The 18,753-nt window shown below is 51.5% G+C and overlaps 1 protein-coding gene across 3 annotated transcripts in view; it reads right to left on the bottom strand.

Annotated features, from left to right (window-relative positions):
• The window catches only part of GRHL1 (grainyhead like transcription factor 1), a 48,283-nt gene extending 37,542 nt beyond the window's left edge, over positions 1-10,741 (bottom strand). The window contains exons 1-5 of one of the 3 annotated variants that reach the window (XM_047782665.1): positions 10,569-10,722; positions 7,186-7,372; positions 4,462-4,532; positions 2,079-2,466; positions 982-1,058 (exon numbers count right to left, since the gene is read on the bottom strand). In XM_047782665.1, the coding sequence (XP_047638621.1) occupies positions 982-1,058; positions 2,079-2,466; positions 4,462-4,532; positions 7,186-7,372; positions 10,569-10,588 (743 nt within the window). In that variant the 5' untranslated portion in view covers positions 10,589-10,722. Of the gene's footprint in view, positions 1-981; positions 1,059-2,078; positions 2,470-4,461; positions 4,533-7,185; positions 7,373-10,568 lie in introns of all 3 variants that reach the window. The other 2 variants (XM_047782664.1, XM_047782666.1) reach the window with 2 other exon arrangements.
• Between the last annotated feature and the right edge of the window lie 8,012 nt (positions 10,742-18,753).

Genomic DNA, 18,753 nt, shown 5'->3' on the forward strand with positions numbered 1-18,753 from the left:
CTGACCCCTATCCTAGATCCCGAAGGCATCTGAGTCTGTGACCCCTGTCCCTCGAGGCAGGTCTTGAAGGAAGTCTTACTCCCCATTAAATCCTAGACTTTTCAATAAAACTTATTTGAAAGCATAACACACGTAGGAGTGCATAAAACAATTACAAAATGAAATCCTAGACTCAAGAAAAAAAAAATCTGAAGAGATTTAAATATAACTTGGAAGAGGAGTTCCCGTCTTGGTGCAGTGGTTAACGAATTCGATTAGGAACCATGAGGTTGCGGGTTCGGTCCCTGCCCTTGCTCAGTGGGTTAAGGATCCGGCGTTGCCGTGAGCTGGGGTGTAGGCCAAAGACGCGGCTCGGATCTGGCATGGCTGTGGCTGTGGTGTAGGCCGGCAGCTCCAGCTCCAATTCGACCCCTAGCCTGGGAACCTCCATATGCCGTGGGAGCGGCCCAAGAAATGGCAAAAAGACAATAAAATAAAATAAAATAAAATAATTTGGAAGATATGCATCTTCCCAGGGAGAGGTGCAATCTTGTGGCGTATAAAAGAGGGGTCAGCGCCCTACAAGCGGGCTCCATTTATTTTATCATCAGTGAGACTAATACAAATATAAAAGCCTCTATCCACCTGATGCTATTCCTAAAATCTCACACGATTATACACTTGTGGGAACAGAAGGGGCCTCCGAGCTCTAACCGAACCCCTGGATCTCGTCTCTGAGACGCCAGTCTTCCACCGTCATATACAGAAACCAAAGGACAGAAAGAGCACCAACACCAAGAGTCAGGGAAGCGTGAAGCCGCGCTCAGAGGTCACAGCCGAGTGCACCAGAGCTGGCGCTGCGCAGCGATGCCCACAGCGACTGCGGGAAGACAAAGCTGAAAGGCGAGGAAGCCACCTCTGATTTTCCAAGATCGAATTAACGAAGAAGAAGGGAGTCATAAAAGCTGAAAGTTAAAGGTCAAATTAAAAGACAACTGTTACCCAGAAACACTGTCAAAAACATAGTCCTCTGAGCTCATGCCAGGCATCCGCAGACTGAGGTCCGAGGGGAAGAACACCTGAAACATCAACGCAAGAGGCCACAAGGTGCAACTGGTTAGCGGGCTCCCCACAGGCCGGCCTCTGGTACAGCCTCAGAGCACGCGGCTCTCGGCAACCCACCGCCCCGTCCACGCTCGTCGAAAAGAAAAACCGGACTCTGCCCACAATCTTAAGAGAAAATGAAAAGGGAAACGACAGTGGATTTTCCACGCCACCCGATGAAACTCAGACAATCTGGGGAGGTGCTCCCGCAAAGCGCTTCCTCAGCCTCGTCCCGCGTCTTCCCCACACACCCCCATTCTGTTCACAGGGAACGTGCGACCCCGATCTCGGGCCCTTCGGGAGTCGGCTCCATCATCAGCTCTAAAGAGGCACCAAGTTAAAACACCGAGTCGGGTTCGCACCCTGGCTGGCTGGACTGGTGCACGCTCTCCTGGCTGCCTGGGGGAGTCATTTGCCCCCTGGTCCCACGAGTCGCTAAAGACGGTTCCAAATGCCTTCTGTCCCCGACTTGCACCGAGTGCCGCGCTCGTCACCACAAAACCCTCAGCCGTATTTGGCATTAGTTTGAAAGGGTCACACGATGCGTGTGTCATCAGGACCTCCCTGTGCCTCCCTGACAATGCTACCAACCAAGAGACACCCCGCAGATACCGAAGTCATTTTAGAGAAAGACCAGTTGCACAGAGCCTTGGCTTGGTCTCGGACAAAAGCTGAAAACAGACCACGTGGAGGTATCTGCTGTCGACGGCAGATTATAGACGCGGCTCTCTTTCTCCAGCAAATCACTAAGCTGAAATCACGACTGTTAATTCAGCTGCTGGTAAGATGAGCCATGCGCCCTTGATAATAATTTCTGGTTTTATGGGTTTCGTTTACAAACGAGACTCATGGGCCTTTTTTCTTAAAAGAAAAATCTTTTGTTCCCCATCCATTCACTTGGGGCTGAGTTTCAAGCTTACATAACCGGGAGGAGGCGGAACCCAATACTTATATAAACACGCGGCGTCTCAGGAGGATGCTCGGGCTTCCTGTACCTCCTGCACGCCTTCCTTGAAGGTCTCCGAGAAGGTGGAGTCTGGAGTCCGCCTCTGAGCGTTCGGGGGCTGAGCGCCAGAGCTGAACTGGTCGGTATTCAGGTTCCGGTCGAACACCACCACCCGCTCGGGGGGCTCCGGGTGGTACACGGTCGGGGGGACGCCCACCGCGAAGCCGTGCGGCTGGGTCTCCGTCTTGATGGAGTGCGTGGGCATCGCGGCGATGGAGACGGTGACCGTGGTGTCGGGAGCCGTCGGGTGGCCTCTCTTGTCAAGGCCCAGCTGACTGCCGTGCGGAAGGACTATGTTAAAAGGCACGTTTTTCAGCACCTGCACTCTGTTCTCCCCGACGGACACGAGCGGCTGCTCGCCCACGTTTGGGACGCTGCTTCTTTAAGAGAAGAAAAGAACACCGTGTCGGGACTCAGGGCTGATGCGCTACCTGGACACTTTGTATCCTCCTAGTGGCCCTGGGTCCTGCGCAACAACAACACACCCGGTCAAACCCGAACACATAGGAAATGGCACAGCGACCAATTACACAGAGGAAAAAACAAACCAAAACACTCCAGAGTTACAGGTCAAGTGAAATCCCAAAGCATTAAGTAAAATTTCATTGGACATGCTGAGAACGCAGAGCCTTCCTCAACTGTATTTTACCTCCCCTAATCCTAGTAAAATGATCATATTTTATCAGAAGTCTGAAGCTACAAATGCGATTAGGAGCCATGCAGGCTGGTGCTTCAAGTACCGATTCTAGCGTCAGGCAACGCAGGCTGAAAATCTCTCCGTAACCGAGTGCTCTTCTGTAAGATGCGGCTAATAACGGTACCTAACCTCACAAGGCTGTGGTGAGGATGAATCGAGGACCCACTGAAAGGCGTGGAAAGATGCTCAGGAAGCGTGGTGGCTGGTACCCAGCCACCATCTTTCTTAGCACGGGGCTTAGACGCTTTCCCTTTCACCAAAAAACCCCCTCTGAGGACACTGTACCAGCAGAAAGCGTTGCATAAAATTACTCTTGGCTTAGTAAATATCCTGGTTCATAGAAGACAATTTGCAGTTCAGGGTAAAATTAACAAAACTTCAAAGCCCCCTCAAATCAGATGGGCTGATGCCTACAAGGAAAAAAAAGCAATCGCGCACATTTCGAGATCAATAAAATACTCAAACCTTAAGCCCTAAATTCACTCCCAAGACTTTGCCTTAAAGAAATTTCTTTAGAGAAAGAGGGGAAAGCTACGCAGAAAGCTGTGCATTATCGCCTCTGTGACGGCAATGTTACAGATAGTTAGGGACTGCCTTAATGTTAAGGAGAGTTAGGGTCTGCTTTAAAATACTCCAGCAAAAATAAAGGAAATTTCAAAATTAATTAAAAAGTTGGAAAAGAAAGAAGAGTAGGTCAAACAGGACGAATTAGATTGATGATGGTTGAAGCCGAGTACCTGCTGGCTTATGTTATTTCTCTACTTTTTATTATGTTTGAAAGCACCCGTAACAAAACGTAAAAAAATAAAAGCCACAAGCCCTTTTCCAAATCATAAAGAGTAAAACAGCAATATGGAAAACACTTATGAAACACACAAGGTAGAAGAAAGCCTACTACAATTCCTGTCTGTGAACACAACCAGAGCCACATAAAATGCCCCCGCACACCCCAACAGTAAGCAAACGAACTGTTAGGCTACCAGGACTCTGAGTGATCATTCTTTCTTTAAACATGTTTTAGTCCCGAGTTCCCTGGTAGCCTAGAGGCTAAGGACTTGGCATTGTCACTGCTGTGGTCCAGGTTTAATTGCTGGCCCGGGAACTTCCTTATGCTTCTTCCTTCATTACGAAAAGAACGCAGGGCAATTTAAAAGGTATATTTAGCTTCTTTCCACGGCTATAAAGTCAAGCCTTAATTTCACTTGCTGAAAGTCTTAACCTAAAATACTTCAAAAATAACTTCAGTGGAAGTTTGGAATACAGGGGACCATACTTTCAAAAGTCTCACGTAGGTGGGCAGTTATTCAGGATGATTGGTACTTTTTTCTTTAATGGACCCGCACCACTGCCTTATGCCATATCCTTCTTCAGAGGACAAATAAGCCAACATTTCACCTACATTATTACTAAAAATATCCCTTTGGATGAGGAGAAAGTCATGGTTTTCTTAAAAAAGGCCACTACACCTAAGGAAACTGGGAACTTCTCAGCCATAGAATCCTAACTAGTAAGAGGCAAATCCGTAACGAAATCTGAATGCAGATACTAAGGGTCCAGCCCTCCCATCTCTTCCACTAGCGCCTGTTCATTTAACCCAACTCGAGCCTTTCTCCCCCCCACCCGGAACCCTGGCATTTTCCGAGCGCGCTGTTTTCTGCTCCAGAGTGAACCTTACCTTTTGCTGTGATCTGGCTCGGGGAGCTCCACGTCTGGCTTGGCTGCTGATGACCTTCTCTCTCTGGGAACCTTGACATTGACACACAGGACCACACGTGAGTTCTTGCTCCCGAAGTACGAATACAGTCCTTACTTCCCCGGGGAGCTCAACCGTTCCCAGGGCCACCGACTGCCTCCCGAGCCCGGGCCCTGAGGATGCATGGCAGTAAGACAGCGCCTGCCCTCAGGGAGGCTCCAGTCTGGCCGCCGCGTTGATATGTAAAAACCAACTTTCATTTAGCGGCCCAATAAACTTGGAACACCACCCATTTGCTGTCATTGCTTTGTTTGGGTTTTCACCGCTTAAAAGAAATACCTCTGGTCTGGTTTTACCCATTAATCTACATAACGTAATAGAGAAGCAGCTACTGGAAACCCAACTGGGCTCTTGCCACTTCCCCCCTGCTCTTCTCGGGTCCCCTCCTTTCAGATCGAATGCAAAATCAGCTGACTGCCAAGATCCGAACGCTGGCTTCAGAGGAGACATCGCTTCCGATGCTTTGGGACTCACACTGTCCGATACCCAAAGGACACACCGAGCTCGGCTGGTCCCCCTCCTTTTTGGATTCTGCTCCTCTCTGCATGGGGGCTGAGAGCAGGCCGGCGTCGCTGAGAGCACGGCAGGCGGCAACCCAACCGAGACGAAGGCCCCACGCAGATGGCAAAACTGCTAAAACGTCTGTATTCTATTCCTACGTTCTTGTTTTACCCTCAGAGACAACATAAATTATTGCTTCATGTACGAACAACGCGATTTTAAAGCTTTACCGAAGTTATCACGTAAAAATGACTGGCAGCTACATCCAGAGACTTGGAACGAGCAAGTCAGTTTATTTAAAGAGGAAACTAAATAACCCCGTGGCTGTTGCAAGAAGCCCGATGGGGAGTCAGTCCCTTGAGACTGCCGCCCCCAATGGACAGCCCTGAGGATTTACCTCTTCCTAAGATGTAAGATTCTTCTAGGTCCCTTTATTTAAAACACACACACACAGGAGTTCCCGTCGTGGCGCAGCGGTTAACGAATCCGACTAGGAACCATGAGGTTGCGGGTTTGGTCCCCGCCCTTGCTCAGTGGGTTAACGATCCGGCGTTGCCCTGAGCTGTGGTGTAGGTTGCAGACGCGGCTCGGATCCCGCGTTGCTGTGGCTCTGGCGTAGGCCGGTGGCTACGGCTCCGATTCGACCCCTAGCCTGGGAACCTCCATATGCCGTGGGAGCGGCCCAAGAAATAGCAACAGCAACAACAAAAAAGACAAAAGACAAAAAAAAAAAATATGACACACATACGACCACTGCCGTTAGTGTCATTAAATAGATCCTTCCGGCACTAAACTCACCGAATTCTCCCAAGTTTCAGATAAAGACAGGTAACTTCACACTTCATGACTAATACTTAGGAACCTGCGGTTTTTACACAAAGTCCATGAAATGAGTCATGAGAGGAAGGGATGTGTAAGTTCCACTTGGAAGAAGCCCGGTTTGCGGCCACAGTCAAGGGAAAAGAACTCAATCCCTCCAACCCAACAAGCTGGACACATGACCTCGTCCCAGAAAATGATGAAATCTTTTCTTTAGGCCCCCCCCTCCCTGATTTTGATAATCAAACTATCTTCTTTGCTTTTCTCCCCTCTGCAGGTCTTGCATTCAGAAAAGAAGACAGTGTCAGGATGTAACAAAAGGCGGGTAACTGGCGAATCTGGGTGAAACCATCTAGGAGTTAACTACCTCCGTGTTTCAAGTTTTCTGGAGGTTTGCAAGTTTTAAAAACAGAAAGATGGTAACAATAAGCCGTGATATACGGCCATCCCCACGTACCAGGGGCTGGTCAGAAAGAAGGATGCCAAAGTGAACACAGCAGGCAAAGCCTGTGCCCCAGGAGACAGCAAGGCGCCCTGAGAGGGGACATGGTACAACCTGAAATCCTGGCTGTTACACGCCTAGGGGCTGTGACCTGAGAACTTTATTTTTATCATCTGTAAAAGGGGGATGACACCACATTTTTTGCAGGGTTCCTGGAGGCATGGGAAATAACGTGCATCCTGGTAACAGGTCCGGTGTCACGCAGGTCATCAGCAAGAGGGAGCCAGTATCACGAGGATAATGACGATGACACAGGGAGAGGACAGAGCGTATCTCAGTAGGACTCATCGGGATCTCCACAGACCGGCAACAAAATATACCCTGATCTTAGAACGAGAAAGTCGAAGGCTAGAAGATACAGGTTTGGGGTGTGTTTTCTTTTTTTCCTTTAGGAACCCCACAGTCAAATCAAATGCTCTGTACGAGCATCGAAGGAAAAGGAAACCCCTCTGACTACAGAGGAATAAAGGTCAGAGCACAGGGGAACGAGTCCCGGGCCCCTCCCGGTGGTCCTGAGAACCACCTCTGGAGAAAGCATCCATCTCATTAAGACACAGCTCCCATCTTCTTTTGTGGCAGCTTCACCTTTCAGCTAGAGCCAGAGCAGCTGGCTGCTTCAGAGGGTTTAAAAACAGCCCTTTGATTCTATGATTGTAGATTTTCGGCTTTGAACCACCGTAGGTCAAAGCATTCATTAAACTATTTATAGTCACTACAGAAGCACCTTGCATCACGTTCTCCCAGCAAACGACTGTTTTATATGCTGTTGAATCAAGCGCATCTCGGGCTGCGGTGGAGGGTTTTCAGAGGGCAGCCGAGCCTACCTTGTAGTAGTCGTAGAGCAAGCCCAGCGCGGCGGCACTGTCTTCATCCCCGTTGATGCTCATCATGGCTTTGGTGGCTGCCGTGAGAGGGTTTTCCAGGAACGACTTCCAGGCTTCATCCTCGCTAGTGTAGGAGCGCCGCTGTGGATAAAGGGCTTCATTCTGAAGAACCAGCACCGGCCGTTTGCTTTAGAGGAATTTTTTAAAAAAAAAAAAAAACACGCCTGTAGCTCTCACTCACATCTTTTTTCTGCGGCAAGCCACCATAGGCTACTTTTTAAAAAAAAGCGAACCACCAATTCCTTGAGTTCCAATAACCCCGTCCATCATCAGTCCACCCATGACCCTGGGAGAGTAAGTGAAGACGAGGCCGGAAGATGCCCCACGGACATGCAGCCCGGTGGGCCACCCAGGAAAAGCTAGAAGGTATCGAAGCAGCCAGGGAACCTGCAGTTAACCCACGCATGGAACCCAGGACACCTGGGTTCACGAAACCCCAAACACCAAAAGACAAAAACCCACCCAAGAAAAGAGCAGGCTCCTCAAACACTTTGACACACACAAACACAAGGGCAGAGGAAAGCAAAACAGAGCATTCACTCTCCCCAGACCTAGACACCCACGGCTGCACCCTCTTAAACAGACTCTATACGGCGCAGTCGTCATGCTGCTACACGCTACTTCCTGCTTTCTCCTGGTGACACCAGGCCTTAGAGGCGACCAACAAGGCGGGGAGGAGGAGGGGACGGGGGAAAACGGAATACTTGGTTCAATCCTCGGGGGTATATGAGAAAGTCAGAATATTCTACTGATTGCCAGCAGATCGAGCCTGGAATGTGGCCAAAGGGGACTGTACATCAATACGGAGGCACAGGTTTCTGGCCTGGGAGTTACCTGTTTATCTTCCAGATAAACACTGAAGAATCTACGACAGTAAATGAAGCCACTGAACACAAAGGGATTTTTAAATCTGTGTCTAAGACTCTTCGCTGGTGTTCCCCACGGGGCAAGAACCGTCTCACTTGGACATGGCAGCTTGGTGGGAAAAATCCAGCAAATCCACGGAGAACTCCACAGAGTCTTACAGAAGATTTAACTTAAAAGATGAAAGCAAACAGGGCTGATTCCAAAAAAACTTGAAATGTAAACAGTCTCAACCACTGTCCAGCTGGTTCTGTGTGGTAAGTCAGTAAAGAGAAAAAGTGGAACACTGCCTCCAGCAAAATCGAGTAGGGGTGTGTGTGTGTGTGTGTGTGTGTGTGTGTGTGTGTTTTAAGGGAAAAAAAAATGTCAGATATTCAGAACTACGCTGAATGATCACCATTCTAACAAGCAAACGAAAGGCGCAGTTCTTATTGCAACACACAAATGAAATATGTAAATGGCCTGAAGGTGACCTACCCACTTTAAAAGTGAATGTAGAAAGATTGATTATCTTCGCAAGTAATCAACAAAGGTTAGGGTTTGGCAGTCACCCTGGCCCTTTACAAACAGATACGGATTTAGAAAAAGGAGAACATTTTTGAAAAAGATGGTTGGGGGGGGAGCGGACAGCCAACAACTTAACTTATCCTTAGTCAAAATTAAGTTGCACTTCAAAGCCAATGTTTTCACTGAGGACTAGGCTTTAGGTCCTAGGAGCTCACATTTGGTAAGAAAAGACATCTTGAGGGGGTGCGTTATTTTGTCATAAAACAAACGCAATGGATGGTCCAAAGCACGTGGCTGGTTTAAAAAGGCAGACTTTCTACAAATCTCTAATTTAAAAAAAAAAAAAAATAGGAAATAGACAAAGGGTCATTCCCTGTGTCATCAGAAGGAGAGAACAAAAGCTACTGAACCAGTGGTACCTTGGGGTGATTTGCTGGTGTCCTGCTAAGCTATTATTAATAGGGTAATAGCTGCTTCCAGAAGATTATGACAGCACTTGGCTCATTCAATTCCCGTAATGCTAGTTTTTCAGCTTCCTTTCTTCTCCCACCCCCATCCCAAATCTGCACGAGCAACAGAAAATATTTTTTTTTTGCAAATGGTTTTGTTTGCGATCACCCTGGAGGTGTCTTCCATTTCCAAACTGCGCCTAAGGCCAAAATTTCAGCTCTGGAAATATGCCTTATCTGAACTCTAAGTCAAGAAATAAATACGAAACCAGGTGTCTTTTTCAGTCTACTTCCTCATGACAGTCAGGCTGGTGCTGGTCCCTAAAGGTTCATCACTGCCCTCTCTGTGTCTTAAACTTTTCATCAATGGTCTCTACTGCGAAGATGCCTGAAATACATGTCAAGCCATACTTTATCTGCGTATTCTACAGCACAAGATGAATCCCTTTAAATGAGTCCACACATAATAATATCTGAACCTCTCATCCAGAAAGAGAGCAGCCTCAACCGAAATAATCCTCAGCAAACAATTATAAAGACAGGGCAAGCTCTGCCCTGGATTTGCTGATCTGAAATATATTGATTGGTTTGGTGCGATTTACTTTTTGTTTTTGTTCTTGGAACCACTGTAAAGCTGCAAAGAAAATACAGAAATGTCCCTCATCCAGTGTTCCTTACTCTTCACATCTTACATTACCGCCCTACACTTGTCACAATATTTCTTTAATCGCAAAGGCCAAAAAGCCTATTAGGAAGCACAGTGCTTTCTAGCTTACCGTCCTGATTGCAGTTTCATCCTCTTGATATTTTCTGAGCATTTTTAATTACAGTAATCTGTAATTACCATCAATGATGCAAGGGGCAAAATAACTCCTACAACAATTTTCTCACTCTCAGAGCCAAGCCCGGGAAAAGAAAATGCCGGGACAGCAGAGCACTTCAACTTTTCCCTAAATCTCTCGGAAGTTCTAGCAGGCTGGCCGACTGACACGGTTGAGCGACAGGAGATTACCTGAGAAGTCTCCCTTTACAGCCGCGGAGTGCGTCCCAAAGAGCCCCATAGGCTCCACGGAGCAAAAATCGCCCCGGCTGGGGACACGGAGCCGTCGGCGCGTCAGAGCCACAACCCGCGAGCGGGGCGCCCCGAAGCTCCCTCCGCGTCCCCGGGGCCACGGGAGAGCGGAACCGGGGCACGCCCGTGGGGTGGTGCCCCTGCCCAGGTCACTGAGGCCGGGGCCCCCAAAACAGGGCTCTCCCAGGGGGCTTCGGTGGAACAAAGGCGGGGCAGGGGTCCCCAGGGGCAGAGGCCGCGCCGTAGATGAAAGTGGACGGCGAGACGCGCGTCCCCCGCGCTCCCAGCCTGGCATGGGCGCCCCTCGCCCGGCCTCGCACCCACCCGGCCCTCGCCTCGCGCGCCGGGCCTCGCGGCAGGTGCGGCCGGCCAGGCGGACAGCAGCGGCCCCGGCCGCACGACCCGACTCGCGCGCCGGCGCCCTCACTCACTTGTCGTACTCCTGTGTCATCGCGCTCGCTCGCCGCTGCCGGGCCGCAGAACTGGACTTTCGGGTTGGGACAGTACACCCGATCCGGGGGGAGGAGGCGGCGGCGGCAACGGCGGCGGCGGCGGCGGCGGCGGGTCCGGAGCGGCGGCCCCGACGGGTTGGGTTCGCTTTTCTCGCTCTGAGCCGGCTCCGCGCGGGCAGCGCGCACTGGGCGCCCGAGGAAGGCCTCCCATTGGCTGGCGGCGCGCCCGCACGGGGCGGGTCCTCGGGGCCAGGAGGCCGGCGGGGCTGCCTGATTGGCCGGCGCTCGGGGCGCCGGGGCGGGGTCGACGGGGCCGAGCGGCGCGGGCGGAGGGCCGCGGCGCCGCGTGGCCGCGCTCCGCGTGGCCGCGGCCGTGTGGCGCGCCGGGCTTTCGCGGCCTCCCCACCTCCTGGACAGGCGAAGCCGCGAGGCTCCCGGAGCGCGCCCGCAGCCCCTCCGCGGGCCTCAGCGATCCCACCCGAGGGAGGCCAGGCGCTAAGTCTCAGCCCCGCCCCGCGGTCACAGTCCCCCGCCGCCCACCTGCGGGACCGGCCGTGGCCCGGCGCCGCCTTCCCGGGTGCTGGGCGCGCTTCCTTCTGCGCTCTCCCACCCAAGCCCTCTGCTGCCCCAGGGATGGAGCCTCCCCGGCCGGCGTCCGCGACCCTCCACGTGCCCCGCCGTCCGCCGCTCGGCGGCCTCGGCCACCGTCCCGCCTGGGATCTGCGAAGCGCCCCGCCCTCCTCTGCCCCATTTCACCTCTCAGTCCGCGGCCACTTACTTACGAGGCGCGGGCTTTTCCCTGGGGAAGCTCAGATGTCCCCTCCTTGTCTTGCCCCCAGAAACTGTCCGGCTTCAGAACCTCCTGTTCATCCATTTCGGATTGTCCACTAGGTGACAGTCCCTGGAAAACTGCCACAGTCTCCTAACCCGTTTCCCCTGGCGCGGCCAGGTGGGTGCCCACGGAGGGGTCGCCCCAGCCTGGGCTGAGCCGCCTCCCTCCGGTGCCTGCTGTCCCCACCCCCCACTCCCCCCGCCCACCAGGCTCGAACTTCCATCTCTGCCTACCTCTTGGCCCTCTTAGTACCGCATGTGGACTTCACTTCCCCGCTCCACGGCCCTCTCCTCCCCCACTGCCGCCCCTCCCAGCACCCATAGTGCCATCTCACTCCTCTCGCCATCCAGCTTGCGCTGGTTTCCACCGCAACTGCCCTTTCTGAGCTGAAGCTCCCTTCTCCAGGGTCTGCTCATTCATTCAGCAAATATTACTGAGATAACTGCGCTCTGCCAGGCACTGTTCTAGATGCCAGGGAAACGGCAGCCAACAGAGGGGACAAAATTCCCTGCCTTCCTCCAGGATCCTCCTTGGGGAAACAGACCATAAACCAAAATAAGTACATTGTGTATTAGGTTAGAAAATGGCAGGTTCTGAGGGAGAGAAAAAAAAATCAGGCGGCTGAAGAGGGTGGGGTGGACGAGGCCAGGCCTTGAGGAGGAGGGGACGGGGTGGTCCAGGCGCCTCGCTGCGCTGCTGCCCATGGTGTGGTGGGGCCTCTCTACCTGGTGTGTTCCCTGCAGGCGCCCCGCAGGGCCTGAGCACAGGATAGGGAGACAGGGCCAAGGAGGGAATGGGGGCAGGGACCCGGTGCGTGGGGCGTGCAGGCCCTTGTACAGACTTTGGTTTTTCCTGACAGAGATGGGGAAGCATTAGAGGGTTTGGGGTTGGGGAGTGAACCCACTCATGTTTTACAGGAATTAAGCGGGCTCTTGGGTGGTAAGGGGGACAGATGTGGCAGCAGGGACACCAGGCCAAAGATAATAATTGCTTGGCTTAGGGTGGTAGGGTGGAGTGGTGAGAAGTGGTCAAATCCTGGATCTATTCTGCAGGAAGAACCAACTGGGTTTCCTAAAAGAAAAAGAAGGAGGGTCAAGGACTACACGATTTTCCATTCAAAGCTGGAGAGAATGCTTTGCCATTATTGAGATGGGGAAATCTTTAAGTATAGAAGGACAGGGGTCTCCTTTTGGACATGTCACGTTCCAGATTTTTATGAGAGATCCCAGTGGCTGTATCGTAGATGGTTGGCTGCCTATGGATCTGAGGCCTTGGCGAGAAGTCTGGGTTGAATGGACTTCTGGGAGTCATCAGCACAGAGATGGTCTCAAAAGCCTGGAGATGAGATGGATCTCCATGGCAACGGGGGAGGACAGAATGGAACCCACACTGGTTCATGGAGCCTCCAGCACGGAGAGGAAGAAGAAGGTCCTGCAGAGATGACAGGCCTGTGGCGGGGGGCGGGGGGCGGGGGGGGGGGGGAGTCACTGAGGGAGGAGGAGAATGGAGCGAGGAGGAAGGCGTAGTCAGCCAGGTCACGTGCTGCCCGGAGCTCAAGGGAGATGAGGATTGGACAACACGGAGGCCGTGGGGTCTTTCTTCAGTGCCACTGACCCCTCATCTGTTCCCACCCACCTCTTGCTCCCTGTGTTTCAGGCCTCTTGGGACCTTAACCAGAAATCACAGGTACTTCTCACCATCCCCTTCTGCCGTTTCTAGTCTCTGTCCTCTAGCCCTGAATAGGATGCTGGAGCCAGGGAGTCTCTCTTCGTATTCACTAGCTTATTGAAATAAATTGTATTTTTAAAGTGAGCTAACTTTTTAAAAGTTTAAGTAAATGGAGTTCCCCTTGTGGTGCAGCGGAAACGAATCTGACTAGGAGCCATGAGGTTGCGGGTTCGATCCCTGGCTTCTCTCAATGGGTGAAGGATCTGACGTTGCCGTGAGCTGTGGTGTAGGTCGCAGACCAGGCTCAGATCCTGAGTTGCTGTGGCTGTGGTGTAGGCTGGTGGCAACAGCTTGGATTGGCCCCCTAGCCTGGGAACCTCCATATGCCTCGGGTGCAGCCTAAAAAGACAAAAGACAAAAATAAATAAATACATAAAATAAAAATAAAAGTTTAAGTAAATCATAGTATAGGGGGTCCCTGGATATGGTGCAAATCAGCAGAGTAGAGCTGCGGCCGTGACCCAAGTTGGGAAACCCTGTCTCTTTTACCTCATCCTTCCGTCTTCCTCTAATCCATCTCCAGATGTGGCCAGGTGACCTTTATAAAGCAGGCAATTTCGATCAGGTCAGGATAAAATCCAGGCTCCTTAGCACGGACTGGGACCGAACAGCTTAACCTGCCCTTGTGCGATTCTGCGCGTTCCTGCGCTGCTCTCTGCTGAGAACCCCCCCAATGCCCCACTCCCCCTCTTCCCGCTTGGCAGCCTCGTCCATTCAACCTTCCAGGCTGGGCTAGGACCGTCATGCCTCCAGGTGGCCTCCCTGGCCTCTAGGCTGAGATAAGTGACCCATGTGCACCCACAATCCTTGCACACTCCCCATTTCCACATTCCGTTTGCAATACTCCTTTTTCTTTCTTTTTTTCTTTTTATTTTTTTGTCTTTTTTTTTGTCTTTTCTAGGGCCGCTCCCTCGGCATTTGGAGGTTCCCAGACTAGGGGTTGAATCAGCTGTAGCCGCCAGCCTACACCACAGCCACAGCAATGCAGGATCCGAGCCATGTCTGCAACCTACACCACAGCTCATGGCAACACCGGAGCCTTCACCCACTGAGCAAGGCCAGGGATCAAACCTGCAACCTCCTGGTTCCTAGTCGGATTCGTTAACCACGGAGCCACGACGGGAACTCCCTTGTCTTTCTCTTTCTGACTTACTTTACTTCGTAGGCGAATCTCTAGCTGCAGCCCATGTGGTTGTCAACGGCATGATTTTGTTCTTTCTTATGGCTGAGGCAGGACTCCATTTTCTGTGTGTGTCTGTCTCCACCACAGTGGGAGCTTCTCAAGAGAGCAGGGGTTGCATGGCTTTCCTTTCACGTCCCCCAGCCTCCTGGTGTTCACACAGAGGGTGTCCAGGAACTGTTCCCTGAAGGGACCCGCTCCTCTGCAGCCTCTCTTCTGCCTGTCAGTCTCCTCCCTCCTGTGCCAGGCCTGGGACTGGATTCACTGACCCTCCTATTACGGAAGATGTGTGGCCTCTGGCTTCAGCCCCAGTGCCTGATACACAATAGTCATGAAATAAACATGGGATGAATGAGTAAATCGCAAACCACAAAACCAAAATAAGAACCGTAAAGGCCTGAGGTAATTAGAACTTAGATGCATTAAAGAAAAATATCGGGTTTATTTTCTAAATCCAAATTTTTTTTTTTTTTTTGCTTTTTAGGGCTGCACCCACAGCATGTGGAGTTTTCCAGGCTGGGGGTTGATTTGGAGCTGCAACTGCTGGCTTACACCACAGCCACAGCAATGCCAGATTCAAGTAGAGTTTTCGAACTACACCCCAGCTCATGGCAACACCAGATTCCTGACCCACTGAGCAAAGCCAGGGATTGAACCCCCATCCTTATGTATACTAGTCGGATTTGTTTCTGCTGTGCCGCAATGGGAACTCCTGAATATCAGCTTATTTAGTTTGTCTATAAGAGCTCTCTAAAACAGAAGTTAAAATCCATATCTCTGGAGTTCCGGTTGTGGCTCAGAGGGTTACAAACCCAACTAGTATGCATGAGGATATGGGTTCGATTCCTGGCCTCGCTCAGTGGGTTAAGGACCCAGTGTTGCCATGAGCTGTGGCCACAGGTCACAGACTGCAGCTCAGATACTGCGTTGCTGTGGCTGTGGCGTAGGCCGGCAGCTGCAGCTATGGTTCAACTGCTAGTCTGGGAACTTCCGTATCTCTCAGGCGAGGCCCTAAAAAGTAAAAAAAAAAAAAAAAAAAAGTGTGTATTTGTTTAAAAAAAAATCCATAACTATGAGCTGTTGGCAATACTTTAAGAAATGTTTTACTCATTTTTATTTATTTATTTATTTATTTATTTATTTATTTATTTATTTATTTATTTTTCCTTTTTGCTATTTCTTTGGGCCGCTCTCACGGCATATGGAGGTTCCCAGGCTAGGGGTCAAATCGGGGCTGTAGCCACTGGCCTACGCCAGAGCCACAGCCACACGGGATCCAAGCCGTGTCTGCCACCTACACCACAGCTCATGGTAACGTCGGATCGTTAACCCACTGAGCAAGGGCAGGGACCGAACCCGCAACCTCATGGTTCCTAGTCGGATTCATTCGTTAACCACTGCGCCACGACGGAAACTCCTATTCATTTTTAAATTATAAAAGTAATACATGAAAGAGTTCCCATCGTGGCGCAGAAGAAACGAATCTGACTAGGAACCATGAGGTTGCAGGTTCGATCCCTGGCCTCGCTCAGTGGGTTAAGGATCCCGCATTGCTGTGAGCTGAGGTGTAGCTCACAGATGCGGCTCAGATCTGGCGTTTCTGTGGCTCTGGCGCAGGCTGGTGGCTACAGCTCCCATTAGACCCCTAGCCTGGGAACCTCCACATGCTGCAGTTGCAGCCCTAAAAAAAAAAAAGACAGACAAAAAAATAAAAGTAATACATGAAAAAAAAGAAGGAAATGTTGGAGTGCAGAGTCGCCCCTCCTCCACCCCATCCTCCCCAGAGAAAAACACTGTTACCCGTTTTGGAGTCACTTTCCAGGTATTTCCCCCGCATCCACAGACAAAGATGTTTTATTTCTCACACAGGGGGACTCATGCTGTGCTGGGCCCGCCTCAGCTGCTGTCACTTACTATAGGGTCTTCCACATTTTTCACGTCAGCACATGTATAGTGACTGCACTTGAATGAAATGGCTGCCTGGGAGTTCCCACTGTGATGCTATGGTTAAGGAGCCAGCATTGCCACAGCTGTGGTGGAGGTCGCAGCTTCGACTCGATTATCCCTGGCCCAGGGAACGTCCATACGCCATGGGCGCAGCTAAAAAAGAAAAAAATAATGGCTATATATTATTTCTTTGTATTGATGTATGATAACGGGTAAGCCATTAGCGTTTTTATCTCCCGTTTTTCGTAATTACAGAGATTCTGCCACAAACGTCCTTCTAACCATATACTTTGCACGTTTGATCAGGTTCTGCCATAGGACAAATCCGCAGAAGCGGAGGCGCTGTGGAAAAGGCACATGCACCATTCCCATGTTCATAGATCTTACCCAATTATCTTCTAAAAGGCTGCCCCTTCTGGACTCCTACCCACGGGCTAGGGCCTTGTCTAAAGGGCCCACCCCCTGCCAGCACCACCAACCAGGGGCATCTTCAGACTTTGCTTTGCTAGTCTGCCAGACAAAAAGTAGTGTCTCATTGTTTTTATTTGCATGTTTAAAAATTGTGAGTTGTGTGGCAATGACATTTTTAAGCTCCAGGCTAGGGTCATTTTTTATCGTTTAAGAGGAGGTGGATCATTGCGATGCTTTCCCAGGTCAGAGCTTCAGAGCAGGGAAGGCATCAGGGACCCCTTTCCCCACGGGAGGGTCTCACTGAATTGTGGAAACGAAGAGGCCCGTTGGGAGGTGGATTGGGAAAGTCAAGACCTGGATTCTAGCCCAGGTCCTACTGACCTGCAAGCTGACCTCCGTAGAGTCACTTCCCTCTGGACCTCAGGAAAAGGAAGGGGCTGCACAGGTCACCTGCTCCCTGCCAGCTCCACTGTCCCCCGACTCTAGGAATGGTTGCTAACAATCGTTCTGATCTTAGCTGCCCGCTGTTAATAGACTCAAGTCCAAGATCCTAAGGCTGGCGTTCCACTCCCATCCCCACTGGGCCCCAACATACGCTTTCAGATTGATGTCCCAGTTAAAAGCCCCCAGGGCCCTGGACCCCATCGCAGAGCTCCCTGAATACGTCCTGCAGTTTCGAGCCCCTGGCCGCCTCTGCTGGTCCTGCATCTCGCCACCCCAGCCCGGTGTCACCTTTCGAGGCCAGCCTCCAATGCCCTCTCCTCCAGGAAGCCTCCCCATCCCAGAGGGTTCTCCCCCAGCTCCCTGGCTACCATTTATTCGACCACGCATCACAAGCGTCTCTGCCTTTTCTTTCATTCATTCAGTTCTGCGTGAGTTGGAGGGAACACCTTTACGTCCATCAGACCTGGATTCAACACTCAGATCTGCCTCCTCTTTCTACCTTGGCAGCAGTGCCCAGTTTTCTCCTCTGTCAGTGAGGAACACAGCATCACGTTTCGTGGAGTTAAAAAGGATCGCGCGGGCGAAGAAGCTCACGCTGTGCCTGGCTCAGACCCTGGGTGGTTGGCTTCCATCCTCCTTAGAGATCAGAGGTCCGGAACCCTGTCCATTCCCTCCAAGGACTTGTCTGTTGGCCATGCGACCTAATCGTGGGCTCGTCCCAGGGAGGGACCTCCTCCTGATGAAACAGCCTGCGCTGACGGGCCAGCCGAGGCACCTGCCAGACGATGGGGCAGCCTCCGTGCCTGACAGCCAAGAATCTCTACCAGCCGGTTCACCAGAGCCCTGGAGGCGTGCCCTGTTTACCAGTGCCTCTTGGGTGACATGAAAGTCTTCCTCTCTGGACAGACGGGGTGGGGAGTCTCCACCCTTGCCTCCCAGCTCTGTGACTTAGGAAAGTCACGGCACTTCCGAGCTTCAGTTTCCTCGGCCTGGGAATACGAGACCGTGACCCCTCTCACCAAGGGTCGACTGGATTGGTTTGTTTTGTGTTGTGAAAAGTGTTTCAAGCGGGGAGGTCCTGTCATGGCGCAGCGGAAACAAATCCAACTAGTATCCATGAGGATGCAGGTTCAATCCCTGGCCTCGATCGGTGGGTCGGGGAACCCGAGTTGCCATGAGCTGTGGTGTAGGTCGCAGATGTGGCTCGAATCCCCTGTTGCTGTGGCTGTGGTGTCGGCCGGCAGCTGCAGCTCCAATTCAGCCCCTAGCCTGGGAACCTCCATGTGCCGCAGGTGTGGCCCTAAAAAGCAAAGAAAAAGAAAGAAAGTGTTTCATGAATGCCAGACCTATTAGAACTCAACTTATTAAATATTTCATTGCCCCATTTTCCTCACTACATGATAAGCTGCTTAAAGAACAGAAACTATATGTCATTTTTTGGGGGGGGGGCCAATGCTGCACCCAGGGCATATGGAGGTTCCTAGGCTAGGGGTCTCACTGGAGCTGCAGCCGCCAGCCTACACCACAGCCACAGCAACGCTGGATCCTTAACCCACTGAGGGAGACCAGGGATCGAACCCGCATCCTCATGGATACTAATTGGGTTCGTTAACTGCTGAGCC

This window comes from Phacochoerus africanus, chromosome 5, assembly GCF_016906955.1.
Source record: "Phacochoerus africanus isolate WHEZ1 chromosome 5, ROS_Pafr_v1, whole genome shotgun sequence".
In the NCBI taxonomy this organism is placed as follows: domain Eukaryota; kingdom Metazoa; phylum Chordata; class Mammalia; order Artiodactyla; family Suidae; genus Phacochoerus; species Phacochoerus africanus.